The sequence below is a fragment of the Sinocyclocheilus rhinocerous genome, unplaced genomic scaffold (assembly GCF_001515625.1).
Source record: "Sinocyclocheilus rhinocerous isolate Xijiao unplaced genomic scaffold, SAMN03320098_v1.1 scaffold2670, whole genome shotgun sequence".
In the NCBI taxonomy this organism is placed as follows: Eukaryota; Metazoa; Chordata; class Actinopteri; order Cypriniformes; family Cyprinidae; genus Sinocyclocheilus; species Sinocyclocheilus rhinocerous.
The window spans coordinates 336086-361595 of record NW_015647012.1 but is presented as its reverse complement, the minus strand read 5'-3'; the positions used below and the strand labels follow the sequence as shown (position 1 = coordinate 361595).

General features: G+C 36.9%; 2 protein-coding genes and 1 pseudogene across 4 annotated transcripts; 1 reads left to right on the top strand and 2 right to left on the bottom strand.

Annotated features, from left to right (window-relative positions):
* Positions 1 to 4605: 4605 nt before the first annotated feature.
* On the bottom strand, positions 4606 to 10851 carry LOC107708227 (wee1-like protein kinase 2). 3 transcript variants are annotated; one of them, XM_016512401.1, is made up of 12 exons: positions 10751 to 10830; positions 10113 to 10339; positions 9779 to 9978; positions 9658 to 9712; positions 9361 to 9530; positions 9060 to 9181; positions 8811 to 8957; positions 8613 to 8711; positions 8106 to 8191; positions 7823 to 7993; positions 6363 to 6511; positions 4606 to 5100 (listed from the first exon to the last, which is right to left on the bottom strand). In XM_016512401.1, the coding sequence occupies exons 1-12, from the start codon at positions 10764 to 10766 to the stop codon at positions 4965 to 4967; spliced, it is 1578 nt and encodes a 525-aa protein (XP_016367887.1). In that variant the 5' UTR covers positions 10767 to 10830; the 3' UTR covers positions 4606 to 4964. The 3 variants fall into 3 exon arrangements, with proteins under 3 accessions (XP_016367887.1, XP_016367888.1, XP_016367886.1); XM_016512400.1 differs by having other exon boundaries at positions 4688 to 5100; positions 10113 to 10367; positions 10751 to 10851; XM_016512402.1 differs by lacking the exon at positions 10751 to 10830 and having other exon boundaries at positions 4607 to 5100; positions 10113 to 10367.
* An 827-nt stretch (positions 10852 to 11678) lies between these two features.
* On the top strand, positions 11679 to 19721 carry LOC107708228 (protein LCHN). Its single transcript, XM_016512403.1, has 10 exons — positions 11679 to 12256; positions 13154 to 13253; positions 14006 to 14164; positions 14505 to 14661; positions 15517 to 15655; positions 15890 to 16021; positions 16256 to 16406; positions 16507 to 16575; positions 17611 to 17802; positions 17919 to 19721. Exons 1-10 carry the CDS (start codon positions 11878 to 11880, stop codon positions 17929 to 17931), a joined length of 1491 nt encoding a protein of 496 aa, XP_016367889.1. The 5' UTR covers positions 11679 to 11877; the 3' UTR covers positions 17932 to 19721.
* A 1558-nt stretch (positions 19722 to 21279) lies between these two features.
* On the bottom strand, positions 21280 to 25428 carry LOC107708215 (acylglycerol kinase, mitochondrial-like; annotated as a pseudogene).
* Between the last annotated feature and the right edge of the window lie 82 nt (positions 25429 to 25510).

Genomic DNA, 25510 nt, shown 5'->3' with positions numbered 1-25510 from the left:
TTTTAATGTATATTTTCTTTTGTGTGAATCCCCCCCCCCCCTTTAAAAAGTAGAAGCCTAGGTCACAGCCTCAAATGGGAAACCCCTCCACTTTGGCTGATACATTTTGTTTAAGGGATTGTAATTTCTTAATGTACAGCAATTCGCTATAATGTGAATGTTTAAGGTACAAAAACATGTTTGTTTAGCACTCGTGAAAATACTACACCAGCACAGTCAATATTGCCATGGCGACAGGGCACAGTTGACTGAATTTATCTCAACGTCAGGAAGCGGGAGATAATGCTAGACGAAAAGTAATTTAGTTTTCTAATATGATGTTTCTAAGCGTGTATTTTGTAATTAAATGTTCCTAATTCTGGGTCAAAAGCAATTTCAATAAAATCTTGTGAAATATTGAAATGAGAATATGATGAAACATTAAACTTGTGGTTTCATCTTAAACCACCATGATTCAGAAACATCCAAATGGATTTTGTCATTCTAGAGTAAAAAGTGATTTGCTGTGTTAGGTAACATTAACTGTCCGTCGCTCAAATCAAATGCTGACTTCAGGTTTGTGGGACCAGAAAGTCTCTTAAATGTCTTCTGGGCCAGTCCTCGGCCCTTTATTGTTTTTCTTTGTCTTCTCATATAAAGTATTTTCGGTCTTTTGCCTTTGATTTACACCTTGCCTGTACCTTGTGCTGTTGTTTGTCCTTGAAAGGTAAAAAAGCCTGCACGGCACAGCCTTGTCACCCTCTTTTCCCTGTTGTGTGCCTATCCAAAAGAGACCTTGGTCAAAACAACTGAAAACAAAAGCAGAAATCATATGTACAGGCAGGATCCACCTGTTTTGTCAGTTGTTGGCAACCTCACGTCAGAGAAAGTGCTTTTTTTTTTTGTGTGTGTGTCAGATGGACAAAAGCTGTGAAATAAAACCATATTCCATCAAGGGTAAAGCTGGTGGTTTGTGCTCTGATTTAAGCATGAATTTTTATCATAATAACATTGCTTAAATTAAAAAAAAAGACGACACGCAAACTCTAAGACAGAAAATAATTTGCTTCCTCTATTTTGTATTGATATGAGTCAGCTTTGTTGTACATAAAAGGGACGGTTGATCATGTGATATCCCTTATAGACCATGCTTTTTTTTTGAAGGAAATCAAAACAAAGTTATCAGAGAAGAGAATACATTTTTTTTTTTCTTTCTCAAATTTGGTTTAATGTACAGTTTCCGGTTTAATCGGGGTATTATTTTTCCATGGCAGTTAAAGAAATGCCTAACAAGACCATAAAACTTAATATGGCTACAATGCCAAAACAACAACAACAAAAAGTACATCAATTGTTTCAGACCGTATTACAAGGGAATAAAGAAAAAAGGAAACTTTTAAAAATATTCCATAAGGTATTGCTAAGGTTTCAGTCTCGACAATCACTTTAAATGAAGGATATGCATTTGTCTTTACAGGCAAAGTAATGTATCAAATCTATCAGTTATTTATACACATATATTCACTATACTTTATAAATGTATAACTGGAACACAGAGCTCATCAGTGGGATCTGTGTGGTAAGAAATACTGCACGACTGTGCCATAAAGACGAAACAAAAATGCAGGCGCATGCTCACAAACACTCTTCATAAGCACAAAAGTGAAGGCCATCTCCACAAGTTCCTTCTTAAACTCCTTGGCACCTGCCACCTGGAGAAGTAAGGCTTTCACTCCATCAGACAGATGGCTGGCCCAAAACTGCAAATGTTTAAGGAATATTGAGATTTTTTTTTTTCCAGGTTTAAGGAGCAACAATTAGTGTAAATTTATTAGAAATGTAAACTGCTAAGATTGGTTTGCAATACAGTCATTTTGTCTCACCTGCTCCTGAGATCTGCACAGTTTCTTGGTCAAACTGTCAGCAGCTTGGGACAGGACTCTGTGCTCAAGCAGGTCTGCAATTCTGGGTCTTCTCTTCAGCATTGACTGAGATGGAAAGATACATTAGCAGCGTACTTTATAAATGTATAACTGGAACACAGAGCTCATCAGTGGGATCTGTGTGGTAAGAAATACTGCACGACTGTGCCATAAAGACGAAACAAAAATGCAGGCGCATGCTCACAAACACTCTTCATAAGCACAAAAGTGAAGGCCATCTCCACAAGTTCCTTCTTAAACTCCTTGGCACCTGCCACCTGGAGAAGTAAGGCTTTCACTCCATCAGACAGATGGCTGGCCCAAAACTGCAAATGTTTAAGGAATATTGAGATTTTTTTTTTTCCAGGTTTAAGGAGCAACAATTAGTGTAAATTTATTAGAAATGTAAACTGCTAAGATTGGTTTGCAATACAGTCATTTTGTCTCACCTGCTCCTGAGATCTGCACAGTTTCTTGGTCAAACTGTCAGCAGCTTGGGACAGGACTCTGTGCTCAAGCAGGTCTGCAATTCTGATCAACTCTGCAGCCATTTCCCTTGCTGCCTGAGCCTCTTCAGCATTGACTGAGATGGAAAGATACATTAGCAGCGTTAACCGACACAGACAATGGCAAAAATATAGTACTTTTAATATAACTAATAATTAGGCATGCAAAATTGTCCGAAATTTTTATCAGTGTCTAATATACCTGGTACTTGAGGCTGAACCTGATGCTGAAGTTCATGTAAAATTTCTCTGTAGCTGAATGAGACATTATGTCCATCGGTTTGTAATTCCCCATCACTCTCAATATAATTGTGATTTGTAGGCAGCTTTAGCTGTTCATCAAGATCATCAAGCTCTCTTTTAAGCTCGCTATTTTGGCAGCCTTTTTGCTGAAGGAAGGAAAGGAGCACCAGGGAAGTGGCTGGAATGTTGCCAAAGTTTCTGTTGCAGTCCATTGCACAAACCCGTACAATGCCTCATACAGGTGCTCTGCGATTCAAGAAAAACACAAAAGCACTTCGTTTCATTATAAGATAAGATCAAACATGAGTCACTGCAACTGTTTTGAATGATTTACAAGAATATACATGGCCTGATGCATAACGTGCATAAAGTTTTCTGTTAGGGTGTAGTATTTATTTATGAATTTGGCAGACTCTTTTATCCAAAGCAACTTGCACTGTATTCCAGGTATGAATTTTATCAGTTTATGCATTCCCTGGGAATCGAACCCATGACATTAGCGTTGCTAACGCAATGCTCCACTGTTTAATCTACAGGAACACAATAGCTGTATGTAATATATATGTGTATGTGTGTGTGTGTGTGTGTGTGTGTGTGTATTACAGCTGTGTATAAAAACAATATCTATATAGATTGCTATATATAGCTAAATAACCTAAACGTAAATAAATGTGCGACCTTTTTCGGTCGGCTTAAATAACATCATGAAATATCCCAGCCCTAACAAGCTAGCAGCTGATGATATTGCCTGTTTATTAGTGGCTAGCTAATATTATTCGGTGATTATTGAGGATTGGGGTTGATTTTATACATGTTTTAATGACGTTTACAAGAGCCGTTTAAAGCAAGAGCAGTTTTTGCAAAACAGAGATCAGTTGTAGAAAAAAATTATTCTCAGATCGAAACAAAGAAAAACTGTAGTCCAAATTCATCTCTAGGGACCACACAAATGACACTTAGGCTAGATGAAGCTCAGTGATTACGTTAATTCAGTTAAAATAAAAAATACCAGCCAGATGCAGAGCACTTCTGAACATTAACGTTAACTTACAGGAAACTTGAGTCAAACTGAAGGAAGCCTGAAACTTTAGTCTATCTGGGTAAATATAACAGTAAACACGTGAATGAATGTTTATATTTAAAGACATAGCACGAACTGTCGTAACACTATCCACAGAAACTATGATAAAACACTTGCGACTAGGCTACGATCTAGTAGCAAAAATACCGGTTAACGTTATTTATTCTCCTTTCAGGCAAATGTTTAAAATCCTGTCTATATACGTGTCGAGTGTATTTTACAGTGAAAGAACAAACATTCGTTACTTACATAAACTTCAAGTCAAAACATCATGTAATAGTGAAGCTTTGTAGCCCAATAAACAATGTTCTGCGACTCTTAAGAATCCCCCGCCTTCCTGCGCGTCAGATGACGCTGCACAGAAGGCGTGGTCAAAGACTAAGGAAAAGCGAAAGCAGCTAGAAATCCACAAGTAGTAGATAATGTTATTGTCGCTGTTTACTTAAAGTGTAAGGCATAAAAAAATAGGTGCGACCTTTCTAAACGTAGCAATAGTCGAGAATAACTCAGAAGGCAGAGATAAACAGACGTTAAAGTCTCAAATTATGATGTGAACACGGGACTTGACCCTCGTTCTTTTAACTTAACTTCTCTTTAGGAGAGAGGGGTTTTTGGAAATGGAGTTCCCCTTCTGTTAGACTGCACATGCTAGATAAAGAATACTGAGGAAAAGTTGGCTGAACTATTACACCACCTACACTGTGGAATATGAGGCACAGCAGTAAATAGAGCATTCAGATTGAAACAGATATTCCAAGGCCCCTGTCCTAGACAATATACAAAAGTCTCCGAGAAGTGGGGCCAGCTATAAATTTGCTAAGGTCCTTTGTTTGAGAATCACTGTACAAGGAAATCTAATCTGCTAGAATCACCCCTTATTGTCAATACGAAAACACATTACCTGACTGACATCCAATTGTTTAAACTGGTAAATAAAACAGCATTACATTTAATTTAAACATTTAAAAACTTTATTTACAATTAAAATGCACCAGTTATTTGACAAGATAAATGTGCCATTCAACAGTAAACCATAAATATGCACCGATTCATGCCACAAATAAAACTACGTGAAATGGTGATGTTCAGGGTTAAGACAAAAACAGGACCTGAAGTTTCACCAGTGACAAATGCCGAGTAATGCAAAAGCATTTGACTATTGCATTCCATAAATACAGTATGTAGGTCTGTTGACACATGCAGTACATGACAAATTTAGTGCTGGAATCAGTGCTAGTATCCAGGGAAACCAAAGCTCATGGAACGGGCTGCACTTTTGCCCACAAGCTTCCTCCCAGCTCTTGGAAGAGACCCTGGTTGTGATGACTGCTTGGGTGAGGTAGCAGCCCGTCGGGCCTCCTTGAGTTCTCTAAGTAGAAATAAAGGCATGGAAAATTAAGACCTCTATAAGCATAAGTGATGAATCCAAAAAGGTAAATAATACAAGTGCTACTTCCTGAAATGGAGTACTAGAGAATAGTACATTGGGTATAGAAAAGAATAACCTCCTTTAAAATAATCACATTTTGTTGCTTTGCAGACTGAATTGAAGACGGACACAGTTTTTGTTTTATCCAGCTGGGTTTACTCAGTGCAACTTATAACATCCAAGTGAAAGATATAACACTAACATGTCAAAAAAAAAGAAAAAAAGAATCAGTTTGATAAAAATGATCACCCCCTTGTGTCAGTATTTTGTTGAACCACCTTTTGCTTCAATTACAGCCTTTACTCTTTTGGGATTTGTCTCTACTAATTTTGTAATATTTGCCCACTCTTCTTTGCAGAACTGCTCAAGTTCAGTGAAATTTGATGGTGACCATTTGTGGACTACAGTCAAGTCATTCCACAGATTTTCAGTGGGGTTTCAGTCTGAGCTCTGACTAGGCCATGCAAGGACATTCACCTTTTTCTCCTTCAACCACTGTGTGCTCAGTTATATTGTTGTCACATGCACACAATGACCACTCTTTTGTCATAAATTCCTGCAACTGCTTCAGAGTTGCTGTAGGCCTCTTGGTAGCCTCTTTGACCATTTTCATCCAGTTTGTAGCGACGTCCTGATCAAGGCAGGGTCTGTGTTGTACCTAATACCTTACACTTCTTAATAATAGACTTCACTGTGCTTCCAGGCACAGATAAAGCCTTTGAAATGTTTTTGTAACCAACTCCTGACTTGTGCCTGTCCACCAACTTTATCTTTTGACAGTGCCTTGCCACCCATAGTTGATTGTTTGCTTCAGTTGCACTACCAAGGACTGAAATGCTCCAGGAAAGCTTTTTTCATGCCGAGCTAATCAAAATGACTACAGCTGATCACAGTTGAAAGTCAAATGGCTTTGTGTGCCATTGAGAAGGTGATTAGCTAAATCTGATTGAGTTTACAAGTCATTTTTAGGAGGGGGTGATCCTTTTTCCAACTCAGTGATTTTGTGTTTTTTAATTTTTTTTTTCTGACATGTTGGTGTTATATCTTTCACTTGGATGTTATAAGTTGCACTGAGTAAATACAACTGGATAAAACAAAAATTGAGTCCGTCTTCATTTCAGGCTGCAAAGCAACAAAATGTGATTATTTTAAAAGGGGGGTGATTATTTTCTATACCCACTGCTAGATAACCCCTGCCTCACCGTTCCAGCATAGCTGTTCTGAACTTCTCCACATTTAATTCCTTGCGAAGTTGTGCAGCCAGTTTGCCGGCCCTCTCCTTGCGCAGTACATCATGCCGACACAACGCATTTGCAGATGGCCTTGTAGTAGGATCAGGATCTAACAGAATCTGTCAAAAACAAATATACTAATGAAATGAAAATTAGGTTTTTAATCTTGACCTCAGAGACTGAATGTATGAATCCATTGTAAACAACTTCAAAACCACCAATACATTCATGAACAACTCCATAAATGCAGTTATGCCCTAAAATTCAAGATATTGGTGCAAAAATGCCCCTGTATGTGTTTTTATCTCATTTATATCATACGATAAGCGATATCACACGAGCAGCGAGAGTAATAGCGAGAGCAGTATCACACGAGTGCTGATACTGTCCCGACTCCCGAATATCACGAATTTAAATGTGATTTTATACAGCAGTTCAGTAAATAAGTTGATATTGTGTTATATTTTAAACACAATAATATGGATTTCTCAATTTAGCAGAGAACATTACCTTTAAATCCATAGCAGAATTGTTGCACATCTCCGAGCAACACAGCGGTGTTTAGTTTCTGAATGGATCCGCGTTTTGAACGAATTGTGTGAACCTAATGATTCAAAGTCCCATTCATAAAGAGAGCCGTTTACTTCATTTCTGAACGAATTAGCCGTTCGAATGAATGAACGACTAAAAGATATTTACCGCCACCTGTTGGCAGATTTTCTTAGAGTATTATTTCATTTAAAAAAAATATATAAATATATATATAATAATAATAATAATAATAATAATGATAAAAATAAATACATTTAAGGGATAGTTCACCAAAAAATAAAAAATTCTGTCATCATTTACTCACTACTTTACCTCATGCCGTTTCAAACCTTTCTTTTGTGGAACATAAAAGAAGGTATTTTGAAGACTGTTGGTAACAAAGCTCTTTTGGTTACCAATGACTTTCATTGTATGAACAAAAAATACTGAGATGTTTCTCAAATTATCTTTTTATGTTCCATAGTTTATGTTAGGCTGTTGTAGCCTAAATGTTTGTGTGAAATAAGTATTTTCAATGACAGCTTAAACTTAAATTTTATGTTGAATCAAATAAAATCATTCTAAAGATACAATTTGTAATGTCTACTTGATACTTTCTCATTTAACACAAAAATAGCTTTAAATAATCTTTTGTGTGTATTTTCACAGTCAAATTTATTTTGTTTTCAAAAGGTACTCATATGCATAACTTAGGGGTAAATAAGGTACAAAGCTGTTTTTTGAAAGGGTACTGCCCAGCAACAGCTTTTGTATCTTTTTTCTGAGAGTGTAGCATGAAGTAAACTCTGATGATTCTTTAAAGAAACAAAAAATAAAAGAACCCATTACAGAGAGTGCAATAAACCATTACAAAGATGTGCTGCTTACTCAAACTGTACCTTTAGAAGGTCTTTAAAGGGTGCTGGTAACTCCTGGGGCAGGCTGGGTAGCTCACCCTGCCTGAGGCTGTGCCAGTCATCTCCATTCTGAGGAAGTGGTGGAGCTCCAGCAGCTAATAACACTGTCAGGCCCAGTGCAAAAATATCTGCTTTAGGAAGATGTGTGTAGTCCTGTGAGGAAAAAAGCCAGCAACTGGTTACATCCACAGTTCGCTTGTTTTGCTATAATTTAAACTCTGCAAAAAACGGAACACTCTGGACAAAGTTCAAACAGATATCATGCCTCTCGCAGGACCTCATAGGCCAAGAATCGGCTATCCCCTTCCTCAACCTGAGGGCTTGAGCTGGAGGTTACATGACCCAAGTCACCTAAAGAACAAGATATTCATATCATCAAATATATACAGCTACTGTATATTGCATCAATTTAGCAATGCAAGTCAAAATTACAAATAAAACGTCACTAATTAAATATGCTTTATTTTCATATTTTGTAGTTGTCATTATTAGATCTAGTGATGCACAGAATTTTTGGAAACTGAAAATATTTGGTTAAAACAACAACAACAAAAAAACAATTAATTTCGGTCAAAATGGTTTTGGAGTGCCGAAATCATTGACCGTAACAATGACATTTTATCTGAAATATGATGAAGTTACAGGGCAACATAGGCAGTTAAGATACATGTTAGAAATACATTCCGGGTCACTAAAGACCCAAATATGTAATAATGACTGGCAAATCACTTATGCATTCAAGGGTTAAAAACATGGACAAGTAGGTAGATACCAATTTTATATACAACTCCAGAGGAGGGGCTTTCATCATCTTCACTTTCTCCCTCTCCACCAGCACTCAAGCTGGGTCGACTGCAGATGAAAATATTACCTAAAAAGGATGGAAATTTAAACATGTGCCAGTCAAAAAGTCCAGTTTCACTGAGTATTATAGGCATATGAGAAACAATGAAATAGACACAGAGCTCACTGGGTTTAATGTCGAGATGCACCAGGCCTGAGCTGTGGATGTATTTTAGCCCCATGGAGACCTGTAGGAGAAGATCCCTCAGCTCAGGAATACTGAGGAACTCTCCTTGCTCTCCCTTTTCAGTTATAGCATCATGGAGGCTACCACCTATTAGACCAAAAAAAGCCTCTCAAAGTAAAAACAGTCTCAACTTCAATAAAAAAAAAAAACACATGACCATCTATGTAGTTTTGTGATCTTCTGTCCTACCATCACAGTACTCATTTTGTATAATCATATGGTCATCCTCAGCCCATGCGGAGTAGTATCGGACAACATGAGGGTGATGGCCCAACACCGCATGGGCGTACACTTCCTTCAAGGCCAGCTGCCTGAAAAGGGGGAAAGAAAATTACATTAATAATCTAAGATAATATAAGAGTCTTAAGATTCATTGAGGAAGCACAAAAACCATATACAAAACCTAACCATATATAGAATTGTCCTTTGAGGTTTTAAATTAGGAAAACTGAGAACATTAAGCCCAGCGTGGTTGGCAGCGCTTACTCACTCATTGGCAGAGCCTGCAATTGGCCTGCGCGAGCGCTTGATGGCGTACATGCAACCATCCAACCTCTTCACACATCGATACACGGAACCAAACTCGCCCACGCCGATGCAGCCCAGCTCTAAAAACTCACTCTCATAACGCGACAGCATGTGGGCTGACACTGCTGGCCTCTGAAGGGCAACAGATGGGAGACCGTGTGAGAGAACACAGATTTGTCAAAGCTTTTGGTGGGATTACGAAGATTTATAAACCTACTACATAATAGACAAGGCTAAGCAATGGCCTTTGAAACCGTACCTTTGAGGGGAGGAAGAAATTTTCATCCTCTGACGAGTTCTGAGGTTCCTTAGATCTGTAAAGGTAATTCAATGTAAATCTAATCCCTCAACAGGAGTTGATTAAAGCAAAGATCTGTTACCTTTGTGCATCGTTCTCATCATCATCACTCCTTTGGCTCTTCCTCTTGTGGTGTTCACTGTTCCTGCGCACCGTCTCTGGTGTGAAAGGGTTAACGTTCACTGAGGGCACAGGATCAAAAGCAGTAGACAAACGAAGGAATCTTTGACTGCGACATGGCTTGCTGCTAGAGCAAAGGAGGGTCGATTTAGACAGCAAACTCTGTAGGTAGAGGAAGTTTGATGATATAAACCGTAAACAATTCTTTAAAGGGTCAAATGTATTGCTACTGCAAATCAAACAGCAGATGGACATCATTTCAACATTTACATGAAACTGAGGCACTGTGAGATCACCTTTGGTGTACTGGGTGAGTCACAAAGCCTGAGTTTTTCCCAAGCAGCATACGGTATGGGAGAGGTAGGGATGTATGGGGAAACTGTGATACTCCTGGTGCGGTGGCGCTGTACCCGGGGTGTCCGACAGGGGCTTCTGACTGGAACGCTCCTGTGCGCCCATTCATCAAAGCTATTGTCACTGCTGTCCTCCTCCCCACTGCTGGAGAAGATCAGATGCTGCTGCGCTGCATTCACAAAGGCCATTTCAGACCACTGAAGTCAGAAAATTTTCACAGATTTAGGAAAAAAGGGGGTTAGTACGGCAACTAACATTGTAAATTAGCGATCAACCAATATGGATTGGTCGATGCAATACCAATAACTCGAGAGTGGGATGTTAGATGGATCAAATATGATCTGCTAATGTTTTATTTTATTATTCTTTAAAACATATGTACTCAATTTAGACACACAAAAATGTAAACATAATAAAGTTGTGAGAGTAGTCTCCTTAGGTAGGCCTCAACGACAACGTCTAAGGATCTCATATGTTTGTTGTGAGAAAAGTAAAACATTTACAGATTCTCTCAAAATATATATTACTTCCATTGTTTTATTGTGCTGTTTTGAACAACATAAAAGCAATTCCAACTTACCCTGAGATGAGCTCATGGGCCACCACGCTTGAACCTGGCGCGTCAACGTTAATGAGGTCCTTTAACAATGGGCGGAGTGTCTCGACCCTTAATTAACTCCGCTAACTAGTGTCAAATATTTTGATTCATGACTCGAATCTTTTGAATCTGTTCACTGAAAAGATTTGTTCAGATCTGTTCACTGATATTGTTCATTAAACTTTTTTCCTGCACACCAGTAAGAAGTCGTGACGGTTTATTTGTGAAATAAGTCACAGAATCATCACGAGTATTTACTTTATTTAAATGTTCGTGTCTTCTTATGCTAAAAGAATGTTTAAGCAAGAGTGTTTTCCCCAGAAATCACAATGTATCACTTTTCTCTCCATATTTGAAATTCTTGGTATAACTGGACTAAGTACATAAAATATAATAATAGCCTAAATTAATTATGAGTTTCAATATCGCCCTTACACCATTTTGTGGTCATCAGCCACCTTTACAAAATCATATTTTTCTCTCCTTTTTGTGAAATTAACTACTGTAGATGTGAACGAAAGAGATGTCACTTTAGGGGGGGCGTATACGAATAACACTGCCCTCAGTCAAATACTATTGGTTCGTAGTATAGTCAATCTTTGAATGCAGTAAAATGGTCACGCGCATCAGAAAAGATCCAGTGTGAAACACCACTAATCCTCAAACCTGTATAGACAAAGAAATGCATTATAGATATATGATTTATTTATTTAAACATTCAATTAAGTTTATTATTAAACATCCAAAAAGCTAAATTTGTGGTTTCTAAGCATGAATTCTGACTGTCAAGGAAAGTAAATTATGGTCGTCAGAGTCAGCATATTTATTTTAAGGTACTGCGCACACAGACAACATCATATTGTGTATTTATTTTTCGACCAATAACCCTTTCGCTTCACGTGAGCGGAAGTCTGTGACATCATCAAAACAGAGTACGCCTGGGTAGCGTCTGTTACCCTGTCTGGAATCTGGATTACTACATTTAGGGATCGTTTGAATCGCAAGCGCAATGTTTCGTTTCATGCGTAGCGTTTGTCGCTTGGACTGACCGCTCGGTATCGAGTACGACGACTTTGTTTATTTCCTCGATAGGCAATATCGAAATAAGTATGGTTGAGCAGTCGGATCGCGCTCCGCTGCTGGACTGGGAGGAGGTTCCCCCGGCCGAACTTGCCCCAACGGTTCCATCACCGGAGACTGAGGATTCAGTACAGTCCGGTCTGTCTAGTTACCCGAACGAGGGCGGTGTACGGGCAGATATCTCCCTAAACACAAGCCCGGCGAGACCGAACAGTGTAACAGCTGTTTCAGGTGAAAGTGCACATTCTCCCCATAAACACAGCGGCCCGGGAGAAGATGCTTCCGCCACTGATGAAGAGGGAGACTGCGCCTTTCATGGACTGTCAGTCAGGGATCGGAGGATCACTGGATGGGAAGAAAAAGACCAAATTGTTGCAGTGTTTGTTGTGACTTTCGACACAAGATCGGGTGAGGTGAAATACTGTAAAATGGCTGATTGAGGTCAAATTGTAAATGTGGCAGTCACAAATAATGTCCGAGATGATGATGAAAATGAGAAATCTAGTTAAAAACATGCTAAGTTCTTAGAAACATCATAATTATAATCATGATGGTTTCATACAGTGTTAAAAGCGATTATCTACAAATTTTGTAAAACGTACTATATTTTTTAACATCCTAAAGATCTTGAAAAAAGGGGTCCTCTCTGTTTTACGATTTTATGGCAACAAAATGGCTTCTTGTATGTTAGTAACACTGAGAGTTTTAAATTACTATTAATATTTAAATGACAAAAAAAAACATGTATATAAATAATATTTGTAAGATATGTTGAATGTATAATAAAATGCAAATCGAATTAATAATATTATTAGTTGTAATATTTTTTCTTTGCTGTTCATTCTTTTTAAGAAATAATATTAATGAAAGATTATGCCGACTACTCCTTTTTTCAATTTACAACTTTTTTTGAGACTTTTTTTCTTTATTAATGCAATCTTCAAACAGTTACAAGGCTACTTGTTACTACTTGTAACTGTAGGTTACACAAAACATCAATAATAATTCTTAATTCAGAACTAAAAACAAATTCACCATAGAAGTGTACATATTTTTCCCCACATGGGAGGTTGTTTTGTCATATCACATGTAAGGAAATGAATATACTATGAAGTGAGAGTTGTATCATACAGTCATACAGCTGACTGCTGCGCTGTTTTTAAGACTTCCTCTTTTTTTCAAAGGGAGTTCAGCGGAAAAAGGCATTTAGAGAGTTTTTGTGTTCTTCTGCAAACACTATTTGATTAAAACCTGGTCCAACAGCTTCACAGTTGTTTACATAATCCCACACTGTGTCTTTTACAGGGAACATGATAGAATGGTGCCTACCTCAAGATGTGAATCTGGAGGGAGTAGAGTTCAAGTCTATGGCAAGCGGCTCTCATCGGATCTCAAGTGACTTCATGTGGGATTCTCTTTCATAAATGCCACTGGATATATAAGAGACAGAGGGCATTTGTAACATTTGGCTTAATAATGCATATCTATACTACAGACCTACCCTCCATTATTTGGAATAATAAACATTTTGGTTTAATTGGGCTAAAATGAGAAAACTATATATATATATATATATATATATATATATAGTTGATATAGTTGGACCATTTTAATCATCCAAATCCTATAAATAAAAGTCAACTAGGTATCGAAAATAATATTCACCATATTATATTAATATAATAATATAATATAATATTAATATTTGACCAATTGTTTTGTTTCCTAATGAGTCATTCGTTCAATATATTTTTGTTTGTTTTGTTTGTTTATTTATTTATAGAGCACAATTAAAAGAACGTAACGTTGACCAATGTGCTGTACAATCTCTAAATAAAAATTACACAATATTAACTTTCAGACAAACAATGACCAACAACAACAAATGTTATAAAAAAAAACCTTTTGCTAATTAGTCTGCAGAACCAAATGCTAATTCAAGTAAATGCACTTTAAATTTTCGTTTAAAATAGCCTAATGACGGAGCCAGTCTGAGATGTAGAGGTAGCTTATTCCAGCGCTTCGGAGCTGCTACTGCAAATTTTGTAATCATGAGGCAAACCGTTTGATTAGTTGCATATTTTCATCCAAACATGTTCATTTTGTGTGTATGTATATAGATTAATTCAGATTAAATGTGCTTGTCTTATTTTGTAGATATTTTCGTAAAGGCTGTTACTTCGGACTAGCGTGCTTTGCCAACATGCCTGTGGAGAGTGAGCTGGAACGAGGAGCTCGGATGAAATCTGTAGGGATTTTGTCTCCTTCTTACACACTGCTATACCGTTACATGCACTTCCTGGAAAACCAAGTCCAGTAAGTGTATGCTTGCTTCACATTTTACCTTGTTATGTCTCTTTCTCTTACTCTTTTGCACGCATCATTTCTATTTTAAGATGTTGTTATGCATTAAACATAAGCTCTGAGTTGCATGCAATGTGACATGGAATTTGTTTCATTTGGAATCACTTTTCATCTCTTCTTCAATCAGTTAAGGTAATAATATGCAGCATGCAAAATTGTAATATAAATTACATCATGATCAACTGTGTTAAAAATGTCTGTTGCGTAATGTCTGCATCTAAATAAAGCAAATTCCTGTTAAGTGCAATGCATTTTATGACAACACCAACAGCCTGCAAATGCTTTCTTGCAGGCACCAGTTGCAGTGTCCAGGACAGTACTCTCCACTGGAAGCTTTCTACGAGGATAAAAAGGCAGTGTTGCCCTCGGGAGGGAACGGTTTGGTCACAGCCTGCCCGACCAGTGCTCTTGGGCCCATAGTCAACCGCTGCATGCATCCAGAGATGAAGGTTTGAAGATATAACCCAGCTTTATCCGTCACTAATCAAAGCTTCAGCTTTTTGAAGGAGTTCCATTAAATTTGTTTTTATGACAGTAGTATTAGATAATTAGATTTTTTTTAAGAGTCTGAAGAAATCTAGGCCAGGCCACTCAGGGAATTTCATGTTACTGATTAACCAGGGTGCAATACCTCTGCACCTCCTAGCAGCATTTAAAGCATGGGAAAGTTCCGTTTTGTGAAAACAGGGGGAAAAAACTATTGTGAGACCAATTCCTCTCTCTACAAACCACAAGAACCTCTATTGTTGAAAAAGAATTCCATATGAGGAGATACTCTTGTTGAAAAATATGCTGAGGTATACTTTAGCTCAGAACTAGGTTTGGATATGATGTTTGTTAAATAAAGCCTGGTTCAGTTTTGAAGATGCACTTTCTAAATCCATGTTTATGGTTTTTATATTCATAGTTGCATACAATTACTGGCAAATACAATTAAAAATGTAATGATATCCAGTAATAAATAAACAAACATTATAAAAATACAATTAAAATATTTGCTTAAAATTCACAAAATTTGAAAATTGTAATTTGAACTTTGAATAACTGCATTTTGAATTTACAAACCTGTCAGGGGATTTAAAAAATAAGACTAGATTGAATGACCACTTCTATTAATCAGCTAAACGGCTATGATAATAATTATTTTATTATTCATAATTTTCTTTATGATATAAAAGCTGCCATGTTTTTCTTAGAAACTTTAAGAGCCCGTTTAATATATGTGATGTGTCTGTCTGTCATTTAATAAGAGATCAGAAACACAAATCATGCCCCTTTTCTGTTCTCTGTCCACCTCCGATCAGATCACACACCCGGCTGGCTGCATGTCCCAGTTCATCCGCTTCTTTGGAGAGCAGATCATGGTGCTGTGGAAGTTTGCTTTGCTCAGGAAACGCATCCTCATTTTCTCTCCTCCCCCTGTCGGTGTGGTCTGCTATCGGGGTGAGAGCGCGAACCCATTTACATGCACATGGCTGTCCTAACCTCTCTGCAGATTTTCCATTGCAAATTAAAGATAGCTTGAGAATCCAGTGGTAAAGATCATGTACATGCTCTTGTCCATGTCTTGGCATTGTCATTGATTTGTGCATTTTTATAGTCTACAACTATAGTAAATAAGATCTGAGTGTTTTTATTGGTTATTTTGATACTATGTTTTTGCTTTGCATCTTCTAGTATACTGTTGCTGCTGCCTTGCTAATGTGTCCATTCCTGGGATGGGCGTGTCTGTTCCGGAGTTCCGCCCCTTCTTCTACATCAATGTTGCTGACATTGCCGCTCTTGAGACTGAACTGTCTTACGTGGCCTGTAAGTGTCTCAGTCAAGAGGAGGACTAAAGTTGGAGGCAAAATTCATAATTCCACAAACGCAACAGGGTTTAACCTTTGTAAACAATGGATGTTAAATAACATTTATGTCCAAAATGATTGTAGCTCTTGGTAGCGGGTTTAGGAAATACTTCCAACATAAGTATTAGCTGGTAAATAAGTAAGAATGTAACTCAGTAAGAATAAATCTGTGATTTTTTATTTGGGTTCTCAGGTACAACAGAGAAGATATTTGAGGAAAAGAAGGAGCTGTATGATGTATACATTGACAATCAGAATGTAAAGACACACAGAGAGAGCCTCCAGCCTCTGCTTAGACTCAACAGTGCAGACCGAGAGAAGTATCGCAAGCTCTGTGAGCAAAGGTACCTAGGCGTTTTAAAATCAAAGGCTTACGAGGAAAATAGAAAAAAAACTAAAAACATATTGTTCCACAGGCATATGATGATGTTGATATCTTTGCAGGCAGTTGCTGCTATACTCTCAGGAGGTGGATGGAGACTGCACATCTAATGAGGAAGACCTCTTCATTTTGTATGTGATGGAAATACACACCTCAAGCACAATGATAGAAGTTTATCACATCCGCAGATTTTAATGAGATAGAAAGAGTGTTTGGAAGAACACAATACACTTTTTGTAAAAATAGTTTAACTTTCTTTAACCTTGATTAAGCTATATATATTGTTGGGAAATTGATGGAAATGCAATACTACATTTTCATACTTAAATTGTGAATAGTTATTTTGTGGATAATAAATGTCATTACAGTTCAACAGTTTGGGATCAGTAAGATTTTTTTTTTTTTTTTTGAAAAGCTCTCATGAGCACTAAAGATGCATTGATTTAATAAAAATACAATAAAAACAGTAAGATTGTGAAATATTATTATATTATTATTAAAACGACTGTTTTCTTTTTTAATATGTTTTAAAATGTAATTTATTCCTGGGATGAGAAAGCAGATTTTCAGCAGTCATTACTCCAGTTTTTAGTGCCACATAATCCTTCAGAAATCATTCTAATATCCTCATTTGCTGCTCAGAAAACATTTCTTATTATCAATAATATTATATTTCTTATGTTAGTTTAAATGAAAACCATTAATTTTCAATTAATAGAAAGTACAAAAGAACATCATTTATTTGAAATAGAAATTTTTGTAACGTTATATTGTAAATGTTTGTCAATTTTGATTAATGTAATGCATCCTTGCTGAAAAAAGTAGAAATTTCTTAATAAAAAAAAAACGTACAAATAAAACTTTACAGGCCCAAGATTTTTGAATGGTAATGTGTTTGTTGCAAATTTATATAATATAATTGCATACAGTATGTTATTTGATACTGTCACTTAAAACAAATGTGTTACTAATATGAAATCCAAAATTTCTTAAGTGTCTAATATAATATAAATATAGCTATGAAGCCTTTAGTTTTTCTGACGTATGTTCTTTTTATTTTATTTTATAATTTTTTTTTGTGTGTGTTTTGTTATGCAAACCAATGGGAAATTACTCTTTATATTGCTGTAATTAATCTGTATGGAATTTCCCGGTTTGTTATCCAGGTTCTTCATGGAGCAAAACAACAGAATCTTCCAGACCCTGTCTGAGGTGGCGGGGAGTGCCGATCCTACCCTGACTGCTGAACATGTGAGAGCCATGGGGCTGGATCCTCAGGGTGACCGCGGTTTTCTCGTCGACCTGCTGGAAATCTATGGCATTGACGTCATGCTATTTATCGACAACCCCTGCTGCCCGTAAGACTCTCTGTGTCTGCTGCTCTCTCTGGAGCTCATTTTCTTTTAGGGCTACAACACACTGCCTACTGATTACCTGCTTTCTTTTCTCTCTTTCTCTGGCTTGGCTATCTCAGGAGCCATTCCTGACCCTTCTGGACCGCACTGACACTGCCAACACCAAAAGGTGCAATCCGTCTGCAGGCTTTTTGTGCACTCTGCAGCCAGTCAATCCAGTGACGTATTTCTATGTGCTTAGTATCCTTCCAGCCATCTTGGTTTTCTACTGGACTCTGCCTAAGCTTGTTTCCGAAACATGATGATCTCTGTGCCTCTCTCTACTGCTTTTTATTGTGTGGTCTTCAGTTGTGACTTTGTTCTTCTAGCCAGTGCTGTCTGGGCGAACTGATGTGAATATAAATCTGCTTCACTTGAACACCAGAGAATTGGAAAAACAGTCCATCAACAGAGCAACTCTCACTTCCACACTGGATCCACATATTTTTTTCTGGTAACAACGGTTTGGTGAAGCCTGCTCTGAATGTCATATCTGTATTTCTAAAACTTTTATGGATGTTGCATATTACACACAGTACTGTGATGGTGACGATTTTCACAGTCTATGCCACATTTTTTGAACTTAATCATGTACATGTGAACAGTCATTTCATTTTGGGGAAAAACAGACATCATTCACTGTGTTTGTGGTGTTATTTGTGATCTATTGTTTATGGACAAATAGACACAATCAGTTTTGCTACTGTAGTTTGGAACAGAGCTTATTGACGTATATGAATGGGAATGAACAACAGTGTAGAAGGTTCTCAGTCATCTACCCAAATGTTAGCTGATGAATGTGACTATCATTTCAATGCTGTCTACGCATTCTCTGTTCAAGCATTTGCTGTTATTACACCCACTAAACAGGTATCATTGTGCTAAAACAGGCCTTTAATCACTATCACTGTTGGTATTGAATGTAAATTATACATTTAATGCACAGTCTGATTTAAACAGATGCAGAAATGTTATAATCAGCTTTTTGAGTCCCTTAATTTGCTCTAGAGAAATATGAATGTGTTTCTATTGCTGTCTGTCATCAGAGAATGCTCCTGATTAATACTTGTTAAAGACTTTGAATATGTATATACTTGGGGTTTCTTATTTAAATGTATTTAGGTCGATCATTTCTGGATAACAGCAGCACACTTGCCTCACAAGGCTGATCGATTGTGGTTTTGTGTGCATTTATATGTTAATCCTGTGAAAACCCTAACTGGAAACCTAATTATTCAAATGATTCATAAAGCTGCGTTAATATAGGTGAAATTGAAAAGAAAATCTAAATGGAAAGGTATTTACTTGACCTTTTGAGTTTACAGTTTTCGTTCATCTAATTTTCAGCCTTCTAATAAAATAATGCATAGTGATAATTGATTTCTTGGGAACGAGTGCAGGCACTCAGGTTTGTCACAGTTTGATGAAGTTCTTTAAATTACATTAATTAAAATATTTAAATTAACAATAAATACTGTTGCTTATAAACTAGATTTGATTAAATGTGAATTTTGGTTTTACATTTAGTTTCTATAAGAGAACTTTCTTTATTATAAATCTTTCAAACCATCCTCTTGTAGGATGTTGGTTGGTTATTTAGTGTCCTATTTTAAATGAATGCATATTATTGTACAGGTTGAATTGTCTGGTATTGTGTATATGTGCCTTCTTTTTTGTGAGTTATCTAAGTGTTACACAAATCTTTGTCACAATAACAAGCTAAAAGAATGTTGAGTTTTACTCTACTGGTATCACAAAGCACTAATCTAATGCCTCTGTCTTACACACTACTTGTACAGCAATACAAACTAACAGCATGTGTCTGTTGTTTTAAAGCCAGTGATTCTTATTCACTGCCATTTTGAAATAAATGGTTCCCTCTTTTCTATCACATGCTTTGTTTGTGCAGTATTGGGGGGGTTGTTTTGAGAAAAACAAAACACTGGATCACCTAAAGGAAGCTACAAGATTATCACAAATGCATGGGAAAGTCTATAAAAATAAGCAAAATAAGAAATTGATAGACTTTTATTGTTGGTCCTTATCTGGTCAGACACTTACAGTATCATGTATTGCTTTGAGTTTCTTAAGCAAGTTCTTGAGCCATCTTTTCAATCTTCATGAATCATGATAATATTAAGTTTTTGGAAAAAACAACAAACAATTAAAAGTGAACTAGTCTGAACTTTATGCTTGTAATATGTTAATAACCTCATCCATGCTGTTGAAAAACCATCAAAATGACAATATAACTGCCTTTTCATTAAGGTCCATAGAACACAAATTGTTCAGTTGGAGTATGGTGACCTTTATGACAACTCAATGTTCATTTGACTCCACTTTTTGGTGTAACCGGTATGTTTTCCAGTTTTGTCAGGCTCCTCTCCACACTTTTACACAACCATCATCTTGGCACTGTCATCATTGAGCCTGTGCAAGCTGCTCTCTGTGCTCTGCACTGCAAAAGAACCTCAGTTTCCGTGGCAACAGTCTCACTTCCACAGACATTGCCTCATATGCCTCATTGTCAATGTCATAAAAGCCGACGCCCTCCTGTGGACAGGAGAAGAAAAGAAATAGATGAGAGCAGCTGCAAAACAGCTTAGATCAAGGGGAGTCCAAACTCGGTCTGGGAGGGCCACTGTCCTGCAGAGTTTAGCTCCAAGTTGCCTCAGCATACCTGCCTGGAAGTTTCTAAGTAAGACCTACTTAGTAAGTAGTGCCTAGTAAGACCTTGATTATCTGGTTCAGGTGTGTTTAATTAGGGTTGGAGTGATAATTGATTTCTTGGGAACGAGTGCAGGCACTCAGGTTTGTCACAGTTTGATGAAGTTCTTTAAATTACATTAATTAAAATATTTAAATTAACAATAAATACTGTTGCTTATAAACTAGATTTGATTAAATGTGAATTTTGGTTTTACATTTAGTTTCTATAAGAGAACTTTCTTTATTATAAATCTTTCAAACCATCCTCTTGTAGGATGTTGGTTGGTTATTTAGTGTCCTATTTTAAATGAATGCATATTATTGTACAGGTTGAATTGTCTGGTATTGTGTATATGTGCCTTCTTTTTTGTGAGTTATCTAAGTGTTACACAAATCTTTGTCACAATAACAAGCTAAAAGAATGTTGAGTTTTACTCTACTGGTATCACAAAGCACTAATCTAATGCCTCTGTCTTACACACTACTTGTACAGCAATACAAACTAACAGCATGTGTCTGTTGTTTTAAAGCCAGTGATTCTTATTCACTGCCATTTTGAAATAAATGGTTCCCTCTTTTCTATCACATGCTTTGTTTGTGCAGTATTGGGGGGGTTGTTTTGAGAAAAACAAAACACTGGATCACCTAAAGGAAGCTACAAGATTATCACAAATGCATGGGAAAGTCTATAAAAATAAGCAAAATAAGAAATTGATAGACTTTTATTGTTGGTCCTTATCTGGTCAGACACTTACAGTATCATGTATTGCTTTGAGTTTCTTAAGCAAGTTCTTGAGCCATCTTTTCAATCTTCATGAATCATGATAATATTAAGTTTTTGGAAAAAACAACAAACAATTAAAAGTGAACTAGTCTGAACTTTATGCTTGTAATATGTTAATAACCTCATCCATGCTGTTGAAAAACCATCAAAATGACAATATAACTGCCTTTTCATTAAGGTCCATAGAACACAAATTGTTCAGTTGGAGTATGGTGACCTTTATGACAACTCAATGTTCATTTGACTCCACTTTTTGGTGTAACCGGTATGTTTTCCAGTTTTGTCAGGCTCCTCTCCACACTTTTACACAACCATCATCTTGGCACTGTCATCATTGAGCCTGTGCAAGCTGCTCTCTGTGCTCTGCACTGCAAAAGAACCTCAGTTTCCGTGGCAACAGTCTCACTTCCACAGACATTGCCTCATATGCCTCATTGTCAATGTCATAAAAGCCGACGCCCTCCTGTGGACAGGAGAAGAAAAGAAATAGATGAGAGCAGCTGCAAAACAGCTTAGATCAAGGGGAGTCCAAACTCGGTCTGGGAGGGCCACTGTCCTGCAGAGTTTAGCTCCAAGTTGCCTCAGCATACCTGCCTGGAAGTTTCTAAGTAAGACCTACTTAGTAAGTAGTGCCTAGTAAGACCTTGATTATCTGGTTCAGGTGTGTTTAATTAGGGTTGGAGCTAAACTCTGCAGGACACCGGCCCTCCAGGACTGAGTTTGGACCACTAGCTTCAGATCAATGGATGATTACAAAGAAATCAGTTCCCAAAGCTTTTCCAAAAAATATACTGACCTCTGGGAGACTGAGACAAGCAGCACTGGCTTCTATCTGCAAAGCATTTTCTACAGATTCCATCGGGTTCAATGCTTTCTTAGTTCTGTATGACAAATTATTATTTTATACCAAAAAAAATAAAAATAGAAAAGATCTAATGGCAAATTAAATTAAATAAAAATGTAATTTTTAAACAATCAAAATACAACACTTATGATAACATTTTATCTTATAATACAAAGTGCTGAGTTTATTATTATTAAAGTAATGATAATTGCAAAAAAATGATTTAAAATGTACTTATTTAAATAAGTGCAAGTTATTTAGGTCATAGATGTTCAGCAGACAAAAAAGTGCAACAGATTCAACATGAAGTAAACTTTCCATTTCTCCTTTCAATAGCAGTTTTGGGAATGACACTCACCCCTCAGTGATGAACTGACCAGCTGTGAGGGAGTCTGGGTCCAGAGTTATCAGCATAGAATCAGCCTCACGCTGAAGACAGTAGACGACACCGATTAGTACGAAACCTATTACATTTTCATTCCCATAAAGAGCAACTATTAAGTCAGTACTCACTCTCTTGACAGGGTTCTTATTGTGTGTGCTAACTGTAAGCTCCAATGTGGAAATGTCTTTGTTCTCCCATCGCTCTGGCTCAGGATCTTTCGGTGGCTCTACCGACAGAAAAGGAATTAACATGTTAGACATCCACTAGGCTCAGCCTCAGATGTCACACCCACAAACTTTTGGTTGAAAGTCTAATGCATCAGGCACACAAACTGGGAAACACTTTGGGAGTGATTGGTTGCTTTACATGTCGGTCAGAAGGCTTTTTGAGCAGTCCTTGGCAAATGCAATTTGGTATGGAGTCCAGACATTCTGCCGTTAGTCTAGAGGTCTTACTATGCAAGACTAGACATCCACAGATACACAAGTCTTGCCCTGGTTTATTGGTTAACAATAAGTCTGAACCTGCTTATTAATATTAGCATACCAATATCCATAAGATATATTCTATAGAATGGCATATCTGTAAAAGTGATAAAATACCTTGTATAGGAGTATTCCAGTAGTTCTGGAGTCTGCGGTAGATGCGGTAGAGGAGGTTCGGCCGGGGTGGTATTTCAGTGGGAAGGTCAGGTGGACGAGGTACAGGAGCCAGATAGGAGAGGGAGGTCTGTTGAGTCTGTGGCCACTGCTGTAGGAGAGAAGATATTGTGATCAATCCAATATTAACTCAAATGAATGCCTCTATGATGCAACTGAACATTCAATGTCAATGAAGGACTCCTTTAAATGCGATGCAAAGAGCAGCACTCACCTTAAGGCAACTAAACCAATGTGCTGCTCTCGTTTTCAAGGGGCCAAGGTACCAATAACTTAAATGAAAAAATCACATTAGAAATACACATTTGCATTTTGTATTTATGCTGTGAAAAAAAAATATTATAAGCATACTTGCTAATAGAACAAGCGACATCTCTGAATGCACCCCAAAGTAAGCCTAACAAAGCAAACACTGGCTACTCCTTCTCACTCTAAAAACAGAAATTACACAATCAAAACGGTGTGAAAGAATGAAAATAAATATAGCTGACAAATCTTAATGATTTCTCATTCAAAATGCCTATCAAATTTACTTTTATCTGCAGAACATCCAGTGGAACAGTTTCTCCTTTCAGTATTGACAGGGTTGCTGAGGTAATGTGCCTGAAAAACCAGAAACATCTACAGTAATTACATCTGATCACAACACACATTTCTACATTTAAGCAAAAAATAAAAATATTGAAAAGTGAAGTCATGAAACCTACTGTACTTTATTATTAGAATCTAGATGTAGACTCTGACTCAGAGAGTTACTGCAACCCAGAGGAATGAAAGCAATTGGTATTTTACTGAAGGTCTCCTGCGGTTACAGTAGTTCAAATTCAGAAAACTTTGGAATGTGCAATATATCTTAAACCAGCCTTAAAAGATTTATTACTAGTAACTACCTCATCAGCTCTGCGCAGAAGACCAGTTATCACCTGTGTGAAATATGACACATAAAAACATTTAAATATGCTCAAGTTGTCATTTTTCAATAATCCCATTTTATGAAGATACTTTTGTACCTCCTGTAATGTCCCATCACCACCAGCAATGATCAGCATATCTGTTTGATCCATCAATTCCATGAGCTTTTTTGCCTGGCCTTCATAATCAGTCTGTTACAGGGAATCGAGCAATTAATACACTAAAAATACAAAAGCACCTTTACCAAAGAACCTTAGCACTTTAATCAATAAAGAATGATACCTTCACTATTTTGACCTCCATACCAGCCAAGTGTAAAATGGGAGCTGCATTTTTCTCAAACAAACGATTGGCCTTTCTGCAGAGAAAATGTAACTATGATAACACAAATAAACTCACACAGCTAAAAAAAAAAACTGATTTGTGGCACAGTGAGGGCCATGTGTATAATCATACCCTTTACAGGCAGCAGGATTCAGAATGACTGTGGCTTTTTTTAGATGCTCCTGAGGTCCAATTAACTGATGACCAAATGCCTGAAAATCACGTACAATATATTTACCTATAATGAATTTTAGAGTACTAGGAATCACGGTTATTACAGTTAACTAAAACTTACAAATAAATAAATAAATAAATTGTTAAAAAAAAACTTTAATTTAAACTAGTTACTAAAGCAAAAGTCCTCATTTTCATTTTAACTTGATGTACTAAAATAACTAAAACTGAAAAAAAAACGAAAAAAAACCCCCTAAAACTAACAAATATTAAAATGAAAATATAAAAATAAAAAACAATTCAAAATAATTATTAAAAAAAACTATAATAGTATCTCAATTATACTAAAATAATGATGCTGGTTATCACAGTCCACAATCATATATGATATTTTCAAACTAAATATTCCTTACCCTGGCCTCTATACATGCTTCTCGTCGCAGCACATTATCACTGTAAAAAAGTACTAGAATTAAGCAAATGAGTTTGTAGACATACAGACAGACAGATAGGCACAGATGATAGATAGATAGATAGAGAGAGAGAGAGAGAGAGAGAGATAGATAGAGAGAGATAGATAGATGATAGAAACAGTCAGATATGATAACACAAACTTGTGCTTTCCATACAGCCAATGACCTCCATATGACAGCACACACACAGCAAATGTGGACTTTTTCCAGTGATTTCTTAAAGTCCGAAACACTTTCACTACCCGAGCCATTATTGTATATAAACTGTCTTTCTAGATATCCCGTTTGTGTCACAGCAAAACGAGTGCGAGACAAAACTCAATAAATGAATGAGTATAGATCTTCACCGTTGACAGTCCACCGTTCTCTAAAAGCATGACACCGGTGCAACAACAATATTCCTCCTCA